The following is a 13988-nucleotide window of genomic DNA, read 5'->3' as shown; positions in this document are numbered from 1 at the left end:
GCAGGTCAAAGCAGCGCAGCATCTCGAACTGGCCAACTCTCTGGCCGTTTATAGCGGCGAACCGCAAAACTAGCCTGGGAAAAGTACGCGGTTACCGGGGCTGCATTCTTCTCGAGTTCCTTTATTTTTCGCTCTCGCATCACTCGCGTGTCGAGGCCGCGTCAACTTTGCTCGGACTTTTAATTTTGGGTACATTTGCGGCAGTTGACGGGCGAAGGTATAAAGGACGTTCCTGAAGGGAAGATGCTTTGCACACGGATGTGCGTCCCGGTAAGTGGTGTTATTTTTATTATCATTTGAATTAATCATTTTATATTTTTTCGCTAATTCACGACATTAAAATTCCAAGTTTCAGTAGAAACCCTCACCTGAAACCAGTAGACCAGTCGCAAACCCAACTATCTCCAAGTAACCCTTCCCCACCGCGCTCCACCCACCTATAACTCTCCCGCTCGCGCCAACTGAGACACTCTCCGCAATCTCCGTCGGCTCACTGGTCCGCGACGTCTGCAGCTCTTCGCCGCACACGCAGACATGATGCGCCTCACCTCATACCCCCGTGTGTATAATAATCATCGTCCGCGCGCGGCAAGTAGTCGAGCGAGTCCGACCAACTGCACAAGAGGGCCACTACACACAGCTGCCTATAAGCTCGCGCGTCGTGCGTCTCCCTCTTCCCATCGGAAGTGGCTCGCATCGCTGGCCGCGCGATCCATCAGCCGTTGCGTCTCGCTGCTGTGCTGATCGGATCAGCCATCGGCCTCGTGATCCTCAAAGCGACGATAATTCGATTACTCGCGCGCGCGCTCATCAACCGCTGCTCTCCACCTATACCCTCTTGGCTGCACGATCGACTGGTCAGGGGGGTACACGCACGCGAGATGTAGTGTAGGGGATTGCAGGATGCCACCTTTGTACCGGCGGAGCTTTATCAAATGTTAAGTCAATCAGCCTCGAGCGCGAGTCTTTCATTCCTCGGCTGTCGTTTTTTTTTTTTGTGCCCAGCCTGTAAGCTTCATTAGCTCCTTCGAAGGCTTGTTACGTTGCTCGAGTCGATCGGCCTGTGTTACAAGTTGCCGGGAAGTAATGTTAATCATCGCTTCGTTTATCCTAGATCGCGAGCGGGGATAAACGGAGCTAATGAGATTTACACCGCTAGAAAGAGCTGGGATTTATTCGCGCGCGCGCAGTCGCGGGTTATCAGTGCAATCATCAACGCACGCACGCGTGTACGCGATGATGACTGAGCCGTAACTGGCCCACTGCACGCATGGAGATATCAAATCAACGAGTCGCGATTTTTCGTGCCCACGTCCCTGTTCTCGTCACAAAGCAGAAAAATGTTTCACTTCGGCTGTGATGAATACGCACGGAGATTGTCGCTATCTCTTCGCGGAACACTACCCCCGAACAGAATCGGCCCGATCGAGCGTGAACCACACGCGCCGCGAAGACACGTCACTCTGCGTCTATCTCCCTTATCTATACACATTCGTGTAACTGGCGTAGCTCGAACATTTCTTGTTTCAAACTTGACGTTGCACTTGTTTCTCGAACTTGGAGCTGGTTTTTATTGACTAATTAATTCGCTTCGGATTATTATTTTTGCAAAAATAAACATTCCGCGAATTCGATGCGCACATCTGCATTTTCGAAATCAAAGTACAGCTGCGTCGAATAATATCATGCGGTATACGTCTGCCGTTCGCTTGCGATTATAATAAACCTAATTAAAATATTTACACGTGGAAGTTTCACATTTACGTTTGAGATTATCATTCTCAATTTATGCATATTGATTACAAATGTAATGTTGTACCATATTCATTTAATTTTCCGATAACGCGCGTTCCCCGCCAATGTACATCGAATTAATGAATCATTTATAATCAATTCATCGCGAATACATAAGCATATATCTGGCCACATCAAATTTTCATTTAATGCGCGAGCGCATTGCAATTCAGAAGCCGCATCAAATTTGAAATAATTTCGAATATTTCCAACAACCACCGCTGTGTACGTGCATTTCGTCGGAATCATCGTAGATTTTAAAGACGTGACTTTTTTGTAATACTCGTTATCCAATAATTATATGTTATTATTAGATGCAAAATAACGTGCAGCTCTCACCTCAATCCCTCCAGCGCCTCAGCGATGACCACCAGCCGAGTCCTTTCTCAAGCGACCAACACCCCCAGCACCGAGTCTCACCTCGCGATTAAAAAATGTCAACCAATCGATCGCTCGCACTCGCGTGAAAAAAACACACCGCGAAGACAGACACGATCCTCGCGCGAGGACGTGAGACGCGGCGCACTCGCGCGATCTAGGTTAGGGAGTCGCTCGCGCGCGGGAAGCTAAAGAGTGCCGCTGAGTAAGCGCGCGCGCTCTCGTGGTGTCGAAGTTCTCGCGCAAGCAGCGCCGCGTCGGCTGACTCCGCCCCCGCGGCCAACGGTACCACCCACCCCCGCCCCGATGCGCGCGCTACTCGGCTCTATATCCTGCCTGGAGATAATAGGTATACAGGTGTGTGGCTATCTATGTATAATATGGGAGATGGAGGTGCAAGGAGGATGTGCGCGACCAGGTGGGGGTGGAGGCTCAAGATGCACTCGGGGTGTTGGCTGATGCAGGCTCACGGGGTCTTCGGAGAGTTGCAAGGGTGGATGGTGATACGAGTGATGAAAAAATTCTTGGAACCGAACGAGGACGTTTCGATTTTCGACGCGATAACTTATTCTCGAGCGACTTCGTTTCACGATCTGGAAATATGTATCAATCAACTGGGGCAATCAATGGCAGACGAAAAAAGATCTTGAAATACTCCGCTTTGTGAACCAGTTTCTCTTCGCCGCCGTCTGCCCGTACTCGCGCGCTACTACTTGCTGCGATCGAAATTTCGAGTCTGGATGTTTAAGTCGATGAAATTCCGTTAAAAATCTCGAAAAATATCAACACAATATAACCTCGTAGTATCATGCGAATCTCCTCTCCATTCACGTCAACAGTCCGGACCGTGAGAGGCTGGCTGGCGCTGCTGCCTATCATATTTCCCGAAACAAAAAGCGCAAATTCCCAGCAGACCGTTCTTATCGCAGCAACGGCCCTTTTCTCTCTCTCTCTCTCTCTCTCTCTCTCTCTCTCTCTCTCTCTCTCCTGCATATCCGCTAATTGACCGGCTAATTTCACGGCGGCGAAGCAACGCGCCAAATTCAAAAGAGACTCGACGAGTCGGATCGCACGGCCGAGAGAGAGAGAGAGAGAGAGAGAGAGAGAGAGCCCCGAACGTGGTTTCCATTTCAGCGGCTTTTGTCCTTAATTCTACGGCAGTTCCGTTATCTCGTACTCTCGCTATACTCCTCTGGCAACGACGGTTGTGTGAATGGAGGAAGATACGCGTATGCAAAACGCGCGGGTTGTTCGGTGAAATCGAGCGAAATTTTGAAAATTCGGATACAGTTTCGCGAAAAATTACCTTAATCAGCGAAAGACACGGCCGCGTAAATCTCCCAAGATTTGTTACGGCGTGCGAAGCGGATAGAGGAGGAGCGAAAAACCGGAGGCGGATGCGTGACGTCGACGATAAAAGAAGAGAAGAGAGCGAGCCTCGGCATAGTCGGTCCATTAATTAGCAGCGGAGCACATTAAGCCCGGCATTAATATACTCGCCGGGGCCCGGTGTGTTTTGTTTTATCCCGCAGAGCGGAAGGAGCCGGGCGTAATCCGCTACTCCGCCTTATATCCCCCTGGGACTGTTTAAATTCTGCAAATCGCCCCGGCCTATACCTACCCTCTCATATCAGCTGCGCGTTACGTACCTCGCTCTACAGTCTCTTCCTTCTCTTACTTTTCTCGCTCATGGTAGCCGCGTCTCTTTGAATCGCAAATTATTCGGGGGCTCTCTTTGATAACGAGGCGATCGTACAAAGAGAGAGAGAGAGAGAGAGAGAGAGAGAGAGAGAGAGTGAGAGAGAGAGAGAACATCGGACATTCCGGGCCGCGCGTTGAATATGGAAAAGCGGAATTAATCGTTTCGAATCGATGGTATAGCGAATAATTTCGCGAAAATTCCACAACAATTACATCGCGACTGCCTCGAAACGGTCTGCGTTGTTCCCATCGACTCTAATGAGGCGAAACCCGTCGCTGAAGCTCTCGCGCACATACAATGCGAAATCAGAAAAGGAAGAAACGAAGGGGGTAATGTACGTAACGCCGGGCAACAAAACACAAGGCTCGCGCGCACGCGAAACGATGTAATTTAATGTGCAAAGGGAATATTTCGCATGAAATAAATCTCGGCTAACCGGCCAGCGCGCTGCTAATGCGGGGGTAATTTAAGGGATGTTTTAAGCCGGCGCGCGGGCCGCACGTGAGGCACACAAAAACTTGACGCTGCCGCCGCGTATACGTATGAGCCGCCGCGTAATTAGACATTAGCATTCCGAACGAGAGTCGGGGGGTAGCGAGAGAACGAAGAGAGAGAAAGCGGCTCTTTTGCGCCGCTTAATCTTCCCGGAAGAGCGGCCCGAGCCACTGATAATGCTAACGGCAGTCGGGGGCAGTTTTACAGTCTTATTTCCTGGATAATCGCGAGCGAGCGAGCTTTCGCAGCTTGTTGGATGAATGGATTTTCCAGGGCTGATTCGTACACGGCACGTCCTTCTGTACTTTAAGCGATCGTTGAACAAGCACATAATGGCAAAGAAGAAAAATATTCCAGGCCTAATTAACCGTAACTCGCAAAATCTCGGCAACGCGACCCTTTGAAAAATGTTTATTTACTCGAGTTCCTGAAAGTCCACACACGCCTCGCGAAGATTACAGTCAAGGCAAACGTGTTCATTCGCCTTCTCTTTACAGGCGCTTACGAGCCGAGAAGGGGTTGTCGCGCGCTAATGAAATTCCGGTCAGGTCGCTAGATTCTTTCGTCAGGTGGCTGCGGCGGCCCCCTTTGCGTTTGCGTTTCGCCGCCTCGAGATAGCGGGGACGAGAGAGAAAAAAATGCGAGGTAGCTCCGCGAAAGGGATGGAGATGTGCCGAAAGAAAGGAGCGACTTTATCAGGCGCGTGGGATATGACGGGGTTGAGTTCTTTTTTCGCGGTTTATTATTTCCTTGCGATTTTTTTCATTTTATCGCCGAATAATCGAGCCACTCGAGAAATCATTTGCCGAGCGAACGCCGGCTCCTCGAATCATGCAGCAAAGCCCTCTTGAATTATCCGCGTAAATAGCGAAGCTGCGCGCTCTCCTCTATTCAATAACTTCAAAAAGGCACTCGGGCTTTTAAAAAAGCGCGCAGAGAGAGAGAGAGAGAGAGAGAGAGAGAGAAAGGGTTATACCTCGACCCCCTCCCACGCACGAGGGAGAAGTGGGCAGTCAGCTCGGCTACTGTGCCGGCGTGTATCCTCGGGGGTCGGTTGAAATAGGGGCGGCTGCGCAGTCAGATTACGGCTAAGCTATGCTTGTACGTGCTCGCTCGGAAGTTGGCCCGTGCGCTCGCGCGTGCCCGCATACCTCCACCCTCTCCTTCTTTCCGACGCCGCCGCCACACTGCGCGAAATATATTTATTGTTGTTTGCTCAACATTTCGTATGTGTGTACGTGTGCGGGCGCGAGCTGTGTCCGGCTGCGCGTGGGGGAGAGAGAGACAAAAAGAATCAGGGTGTGTGTGTGTGTGCCCTCGACGCGAAATAAATTAGCGGATTCAACTTTTGTCTGTTTTTATTGCGCGCCGCGGAGGGGGTCGTTTTTTGGGCTTTTTTCAAGGGGGTGCAGGACGGCTTACGCGAGTCCGAGGTGCGGTGAGCGATGTCAGGGGGGATGTAATGGCTTCGATTTTCTTGGGCTATATCTAAATTTCAAATTGGAGTTTATCAAAAAAGCCGCGTCAGTCGCTCATACGGGTCGTTCCTCTCTCCTCTTATCAGAATTCCAGTCCGCGGGCCGCGTCATCAGTAGAGACAGCCGGCGATTAACGCTGATGGGAATCCACGCGCGATTCTTCTCGATCCGACCTTCTCGACGTTCCATACATATAGGGCGAGTGTAGCGCACGACAAAAGGGCTGCGCTCCAAGTTTTATCTTGCGGGATTAATGGATGGATTAAAGTATCAGCGAGAGCCTCGATGCGGGCCGATTCGGAAGCGTAGGGGGGATCAGGGACTTGATTGGCTAATTTGTAAGTGTCTCCGACAGGCCGCGCGTCTCTCTCCGCGGGCGGACTTAACAATCGATCCTCCGCGCGAATTCTAGACGCGCGTGTGTGTTGTGTATACTGATGGACCGACCGTAGTCGTGCGATTGCGGTCGGCGTTTAATCGCCCGCGAGAGAGTCGAAACTTTGTGCCGGAGGGTCGTGTTTTTCTCTCCGGGGGTGCGGGCCGCTTACGCACCGAGGAAGTTTCGATTGACTCCGATAGTTCTGCGAAGGATTAGAGGAGATCGATACCTTCGGAATATGCGATTCTTGTATATACCGATCGCGTCAAAGACAGCAGCGTTAGGCACCCGTAGCGTCTCTCGCCAGCCGTGTGTTTAATGCGGACCGCCGCTCGATCACACGCCACATCCCTCAGTCGACCGCAGAGCCGCGGCGGTTGCCTCCTGCCACCTTCGAACGCGCCATGTAAATCAGTCCGGTGGTCAGCCGCTCGCCCGCATTAACTCGGCTTCGCCTTTGCCAGAGACGCTCTTGTATACTTGATTCTCTCTGTACGGTAACTTCGGTCTTTTTGCTTTATTTTTGCGCTTCTCGCACTGATTACCACTGCGAATTATTCAGAATAGCTCGTTTACTAATGGGTCAAAATAATACACCCCACTGTCGGCTGTTACAACATTAAGGTATCGAGGCAATAACTCTCACCGTTCTATGTTTGCAATGGCTCGTGAACAATATATTCGTTGATAATCGATATGCAACCGGGCCGTGTAAATATAGCCGCATTGCGAATGGATAGAGCGCACACGCATGAATAATGAGATGGCTTCGGACGTATCCTTTTTTATCTATACCCGCCCATTTCGGTATAGTAGCTTGTGTTTGGGAATCGTATTTCACGCAGCTTCTCGGACGTGTGCAAACAACGAAAACGCCGCGATATTCATCCGTGAAAACCATAATGCGCGTGTGTAGGGTTGTGGACAAAAAAAATATGCCGGCTTCCCCTATTTTCGTGCGACCATCAGCGTGAAAAAAAAAGCAGAAGAGGGATGCAGTCGGGCGAAGGGAGAGAAGTGCAACTCGAATGAAAGATTTCGGGACGGGCGAACAATGCGGCTCGCGAGATTGAATTCGGTTTTCAAGTTGTAAAACAAACGCGATGCGTGACGTTTATCGAATGCGCGAGAGTCAGCGTCCGCCTTATTCCCCTCTGGCACAACAAGGTGTCAACCCTCGAGCCCGCGACAATGCAGCGTCCGAAAGAGAAGCAAAAGTCGAAATCGCGGCCGACAGCGTCCTTCCATTTCGGCGGAGCCTAGTGGGCAAAAGGGGTGTCTCTGCCACATTATGCCCGATGCACACTAGACACACACACACACGGGCGAATTTCGCAACTCGTCCAACACTCTCGGCGTTTCCGGCTTCCTGCTCCTCGCGTCGCAACCAAGTCTCTCTCTCTCTCTCTCTCTCTCTCTCTCTGCATTCAGAGCAGCGGAGACACGACGACGGCGATGATGGACTCGGAGAAAGATAAGGGACGACGCGCGACGGCCCCATTCATGCCGGCGAAGACAAAACGCCGGCACAATACGCGCCGCGGCGTACGTGTGTAGGTATATGCGGGAGAAGTTTTATCGCGGCGGAGTCGAGGCCTTTTTTCTGGCTGTTTTTGAGGCTTTCGGGGAAACTCGCGTGCCACCTACCCTGTTTTGTTCTACTTTTTGCTTTCGAGGGTCGGATCGGGTTGCAGCTTTGTTCTCTCGCCAGAGTTTTTTTTCGCTGGATAGCTTTGAAACGCTCGCGCTTCTGTATGCTGTACACGGCCGAGCGTTTAATTTGCGTGGGATTAATTTCGCTCGTTTGTTATTTATGCGGCAATGGACTTTTTGCGAAACTTGTGACGAGCCGCGATCTGCGCGGGAGGGATTTTCATTCGATTTTTTAGGTGTAAGATTATGATTAATTAAATGAGTGAAATTTGGGAGGGGGGGGGGGGCTCGGCGTTGATTAAAATAGTTACGCAGTCGGGCCAACTCTGTATTCCGAGGTGTTTCGAGGGAAACGATTTTAATAATCATTTAATTAGCATTCTTGGAAGGGAGATGGAGCAGGAGGAGCCGGAGATGAATGCTTTGTGAATCCCTGGAATGCGACCTCGTTCATTTCGCGAATCAAAGCTGCGCCGCCGATCGTTGTTTCTAGCAACAAACTCAAATTATCGCGCCTTTAAATCGCAGACCCTCGGCTGCGACGCGTCACCAACACGGCCGCTCGCAGCCTTAATCGAGTTTCCGCAATAACGACGTAAAACGGCCCGTCTTCTGGTAAACGAGCCGACTCGCCGTTATATTTCGTGTTCCCGCGCTGCAGTGGCGCTCGTCCTAAGCAAAGGCTGACCAAGCATCCAAAGATACAAGCGTATACACAGAGCGAGAGAGATGCCCTTGTCCGGCAGAATTTCGCGCACATAATTATCGCGCGGAATGCACACAGCGGCCGGCCCGGCCCTCGTCAGCAATGGTCATTCGGACGCTATCGGCCCGTGGCCAGCTCTCCGGCCCATTACGCTTCCCTCTCCCGCGCAGCAGCCAACAATTTGATGCGCTCCGACTATATACGCTGGTCTATATAGTATACATGTATATGTGCGGTATAGTGGCGATGAGAGCGAACCCCCCGTCCGTTCCGGACAACTTATCCTCGCCCTCCTGCGCTTCTGTGGACTGCATCGTGTTGCGATGTTTGTGTATAGGCGATTTATGGTGTTTGCTATCGGCGCTGGAAATATGCTGGACAATGTGAAAAAATGCGGAGGGGCGCGGAAGAAATCTTTTTATTTGGATAGCGAGAAGATGAGCGTGGGGTGATAACTAGAACTACTATTTCGTTGATTTACGCACAAAAAAACCTCGCACGCATACACATACCCGAGCAATCGACAGCGTTTATTTCTCGCTCAACGCCGCGCGCGTCGTCTCCCCTTTCGTTCTCCTATTCGCGCTTCGTCCACTCGTTCACGCGCGACGACTCGCGAACAACACTTAATCGGAGTGGTGCTCGGTTAAAGCGCTGACAGCCCGAGTCGCGAGACGTCACCGCGATATATCGTCCCGCGTCGACGCCACCCACACTATTCTTCTCCTTTTTACTTTCTCTCCTTGTACAGAGCCGCAGCTGCCTCGACTTTTAAAGTACTTGTTGATTCCTTCCCAGAAGCTCTCGACTATCGATCCGGCTTTTTACCTCGTCTGGGGTGGGAATATCGTGTACCTCATCAGTAATTCCATCAACGACCCTACGACCGCATCCGAATCGCGAGATATAACCAAACGCTCACTCCCGGAATATTCATAAGTCCCGAGCCATTGCATCTTACGCCAAAGCGTCGTGTATACACATCTTGATCTCGCCACTGGCCTTTGATAATTACCGCAGTCTGCGCCAGCCAGGAAAACAGCAGCAGAGAGGGATATATCCATAATGTATGGCTCGTTGAGCAGTCCATCTCGAGGATGCGCACCGCCGCCGGCCGACGGACCTTTAAATCAACGGCCGCTTCAGTTAATCATGACTGCAGGCCGGGATCTCGCGGGGAAATTTAGTGGAAAACCAGCGGGCTAGGGGCCCGCGGGCGTATCTCCGGCGGAGACTGACCGCTGAATCCTAGAGTTTGCTGCGAGATTAGTAGCCGCTACACTGCTGGATGTTTACTGTCCCTTATTTCGTTTGATTTCTTTATACTTCGAGCGTCATCGCTCACTCCTAACGTCTGCTACGAAGACTCCAAATCCCACACGCGCAAAGTAAAAATATTATACCACCGTCCACTCCCCCCATACGAGAGCGAAGGAGAGAAAAAAAAAACACTCCAGCGAGATTCCCACGCGCGGATCTTCCATATATGTATACAATATACGGGATATGATATCTCCGCTGATATTTATGCTCTTCGAATGCTCGCAAGAAGAGGATCACTCTAATGGTTTTATTATACCGATAGTTGGCGCTATATGAGAAAGTTTTCTCTTCGCTCCGGAGGTGTCTGCGTATCCTACGCTTTTCGCACGTTCGCCAGAGAACTCGGAGAAACACGCCGGATTTATGACGCTCTGAATAAACAGCGAAGAGCACACATACACACGAGGATTTGCGCCGCTTTTCTTTATCGCGTGATGTTCCTGCGTTCTTTTTTTTCGGTGCAGGGAGGGATTTTTCTCGAGGGGGATATGAAGAGTCATTTGGAGGGAGGAGGGTGGGAGAGCAGACGACGTTAACGGTACTGAGCTGTTTATCAAGCTGTGTATGTGCGAGCGTTTGTAATTTTAACAATAAAACGCGAGCTTATATTTTTCCCCTTTCATCAAGCGCTTTAGTAGGCTTCAATTGGAATCGAAGCCTTTCAAGTGAAAATTCCGCGTCCCAACCCACCCCATCAAGCAATAATAACGCGGGCGCGTAAAAAAGCCAGCGGGAAGCTCTAAACATGCGCTCTTTAGCTCTCTTTACCGTATTTTCTCCGTTTCGCCTCGATCGCGCCCCTCGACGCCAGCAAGTCGAGGGTGTATACATTCAGGAGCGTCGCCAGTCCAGGAGTGACTTAATAACCCGTTAAACGGCTCGGCATCAATAATTCATCTCCCAGCGGCGTAAAAGCACGCGGCCACTGGACCGCGACGACGATCGAGAGGATCCGGTGGGGCTCATATCCCAAGTCAAATAAAACCGAAGCCGCGTGTCTGTGGTCGCGGCGATAAATGGAGAAACAAGCGCACGTGGACTTCTGGACCGGGTCGCGAAGAGTTGGGGGTGCGGATATAAATGGTGTCTTAAAAACGGGAATATAAGGTGGAGCGGTATCGAGGGGGGTTCGCTTTTTATTGTGCGCGATGATAAATGTAGTTGTTTGTTTTTTTTTTTAAGGAAGCTTTTGAATATCGCACGCATAATTCTTCTTCAAACGGCAAGGCGTACACCACCTGGTATCGTCAAAGTCTCAATAACGATCCGCCGTTCGGCAAAACGAGGCATAACGGAGCCCCTAGCACTAATGCAACCGCGACTACAATCGTCAGCAGTGGCAATCAAAAATTCAAATTCGACCCGCTGGCGAATTCCGCCCTCAGAATCAGCGAACTTCGACGTGACAGCCAACCCCATCAAAAACAATCACGCGCTGCTGCACCGTGTACGAGCCGGCAGTTCGCGTTTCACGTCAATAGCCGTCGTGTATCCCTTTATGACGCGCTGCCGCAAAGCGCAAAAACTAGCTATAGTGCCGAGCTGTTACGCCGCATAAATGCCGGGGCCCGAGCTTATCGCGGCCTCGCGGTACATTAAGCACGAACGCCGGCATAGACGTCGAGGCAAGAGAGATTATCTTGTCGTATTCAATATTCCGATGAAAACGACGCCGCATCATCCGGAAGATGATAAATCGGCCCGGCCCGATAGAAAAGAGAGCGAACTCTTTGTGGGGATGGGGTGAGAGGTTTTCCGTCATGGTGTAGGTAGTTCTTTTTTGGGGATAACTGTGAAAGAGAGATCGAAATGATGCGAAGAATGGATAGGTGGTTTGTGGTCGAATATGATTCTATTTAGCTGAACATCAATTTATTTCAAGAATGTTGGAACTCACACATCGATATAACACGGTTTGTAGTTGTATTTTGATATGGTTTAACATTCGTCGTACTTGACGATGGTGAGTTCTGAAATAAACAAAATGATTATTGAGGTTGATACATTATTAGTAATGCAACTAGTCGAGGATAAGTTGTACAAACCTGTTCCTTTTGCCTTAGCATCCTCGGCTGCACATTTGAACAAACATGGATTGATGTGTGTATGTCCTAAATTATCACACACAGGATTGTAAACTCTTGGACATAAGTCATCTTCACATCCAAATGCCATGGCAATCATGACAGCGAAGAACACAAATGCTAAGTACTTGTTCATTTCGACTAAAATCAGTTTTCAAAAATTATTCGATATGTTTCTTTGATTGACGAATAATACAAGAAAAATAACCTTACCGTGAATTTTGTAGAACTGTAGAATATTATTTTTTAGACGACTAACTTTGTCCAACGCTTTGTTGATTTGTGCCTGGTGATTTACCAAATCGTGATTCTTTTATGCATTCGAACATTTTATTGGTTTGTTATTTGTTCAAACGTTTACGATGAATCGTGCACAACGCTATAGTGCAAGTATTCAGAGCTATATTTTCTGAGTCATGTAGACTTGAAAAAAAAAACTATTTTTTTTTCATATTTTCCTAAAGACCTACCGGGCCTAAAACTCGATCTATCCCGACAGGGTCTAATTACATTCTCCACCTAGCTGTAACCAATTTTTGCACCAGCCGCTCTCTTCCTCTCTCTCTCTCTCTCTCTCTCTCTCTCTCTCTCTCTCTCTCTCTCTCTCTCTCTCTCTCTCTCGGCGAAATCCAAAAGAAGTGTCATTAATGCAAAGCTCAGCGGAGCAGCATAAGACAATAAAAGGCTCGCGAGGCGCCTGCGCTCTCTCTCTTTCTCTCTCCGAGCTTATACGATCGCAGAAACTTTCAAGTTCCAGCGGAGCGAAACACCGACTTCTCTCGCAGTTATGCTAATCCCACCTTATTAATAAGGACTTTGCCGGAGAGTGGAGATCGCTGTTACGAAAACGTCGGGCTAACCCTTCGTTAAGTCCTTCGATCCCCGACCCCTTTCTTCCTCGCCCCCCACGGGGCTGCTGCTGCTGCTGCTGCTGCCGCTGTTACGAGACTCTCTCTCTCTCTTCTTTCCCTACACCGATGATGTCGCAAGCCGGGGATTCCCCGGAGTGCCTCCGCGACCGGCTGCGAAGTAAGCGAGATTTCCTCGTATAATCGTTTTAAACCCCTCCGGCACTTTGCCGTTTCTCACTCGCCTCTGTACTGCCGGATCTGCGAATATCGGATGCGCTCGGTCGATAATGCAGAGCGTCCTGTATTATATCGAGTGTTCTCACGTGGACTCGCATATTTTAATACTTTCATTTCTAAAGCTCGGTGTTTGCAAAAATTTACGCGTCATCCGAATCTCTCGCCGAGGGGGGAACAAAATAAAAAGCACGATGACAACTGTCGTCGAGTGTCAGCGTTGCGGTGAGATTAAAATAAATGCAGGAACAATTCTCCGACAAAGCACAGCGCAGCGCGCGGCTGAATTTCCGTCAAAACACAATGAAATCGCATACGTCCCTGCGCTCGCTATCGAGCACTAAAACTCAAACAAAACGAGAGCGCGGATCGAAAAAAAGCCGCATAAAAATCGAAACGGAGGAGAGAGAAAAATTCCGCGACAGCCGAAACCCCGCCGAGAAGTGCGCGAATCGCGTATGAAAACAAACGCCCCGTTGTTTTTTATTTCTCTCTCGGCGAAGTTGTCAGGCACGAAACACAACGCGCGCGTCGTAGAGGTGTCCGCGGGATGAAAGGGATTGTCGGACAGGCGCTTTTATTGGTTATCGGTAATATGGGACTTTTTTTGTTCGTTCAAGCTTTTTCCCTCTCCCCCTACAACTGCATGCACTGCGCGCGGCGTTTTGTCAAGGGCCACTGGCCACGCAGCGACGTCATCCCTGACGACCTTTCAGATTCAGAGCCGGCGGCATCGAGTGGCGTCGAGATTTCGCGAAAGCCCAATCGTCCGGATCTTTCGAATTTTTACGTTTGCATCGTTGCGATGTGGATTCGAAACGTGTCGGCCTGTGTATTCCGCAAACGTATAGTTCGATGAATATTGATGAAAGCTACTCTATCGGGCTATTCTTCAAACTATACGTACATAC

The 13988-nt window shown here is 49.9% G+C and overlaps 3 protein-coding genes across 10 annotated transcripts in view; 1 reads left to right on the top strand and 2 right to left on the bottom strand.

Moving 5' to 3' along the window:
* The window catches only part of LOC100118612 (putative ATP-dependent DNA helicase Q1), a 128906-nt gene that overhangs the window by 52400 nt on the left and 62518 nt on the right, over positions 1-13988 (top strand). The window lies entirely within an intron of this gene.
* The window catches only part of LOC103315658 (LIM domain only protein 3), a 76848-nt gene that overhangs the window by 38286 nt on the left and 24574 nt on the right, over positions 1-13988 (bottom strand). Inside the window, exon 1 of one of the 4 annotated variants that reach the window (XM_008205653.4) lies at positions 2134-2397. The exons of 2 other annotated variants lie outside the window; for them this stretch is intronic. The gene's annotated coding sequence lies outside the window, so the exon portion shown is untranslated. Of the gene's footprint in view, positions 1-2133; positions 2398-13988 lie in introns of those variants that run through there. One more of the 4 variants, XM_008205654.4, reaches the window with a different exon arrangement.
* Positions 11764-12339, bottom strand: LOC100677882. Its single transcript, XM_008205655.3, has 3 exons — positions 12206-12339; positions 11954-12133; positions 11764-11878 (listed from the first exon to the last, which is right to left on the bottom strand). Exons 2-3 carry the CDS (start codon positions 12126-12128, stop codon positions 11847-11849), a joined length of 207 nt encoding a protein of 68 aa, XP_008203877.1. The 5' UTR covers positions 12129-12133; positions 12206-12339; the 3' UTR covers positions 11764-11846.

The sequence above is a fragment of the Nasonia vitripennis genome, chromosome 3 (genome assembly GCF_009193385.2).
Source record: "Nasonia vitripennis strain AsymCx chromosome 3, Nvit_psr_1.1, whole genome shotgun sequence".
NCBI lineage: Eukaryota > Metazoa > Arthropoda > Insecta > Hymenoptera > Pteromalidae > Nasonia > Nasonia vitripennis.
Note: the sequence above shows the minus strand (reverse complement) of the source record. Positions and strands in the feature narration are given on the sequence as shown.

Coding starts and splice junctions, on each gene's coding strand:
- LOC100677882 (XM_008205655.3), bottom strand. CDS start 12,128: ATGAACAAGTACTTAGCATTTGTGTTCTTCGCTGTCATGATTGCCATG. Junction 11,879..11,953: donor TGCTAAGGCAAAAGGAACAG/GTTTGTACAACT, acceptor TGTTTATTTCAG/AACTCACCATCGTCAAGTAC.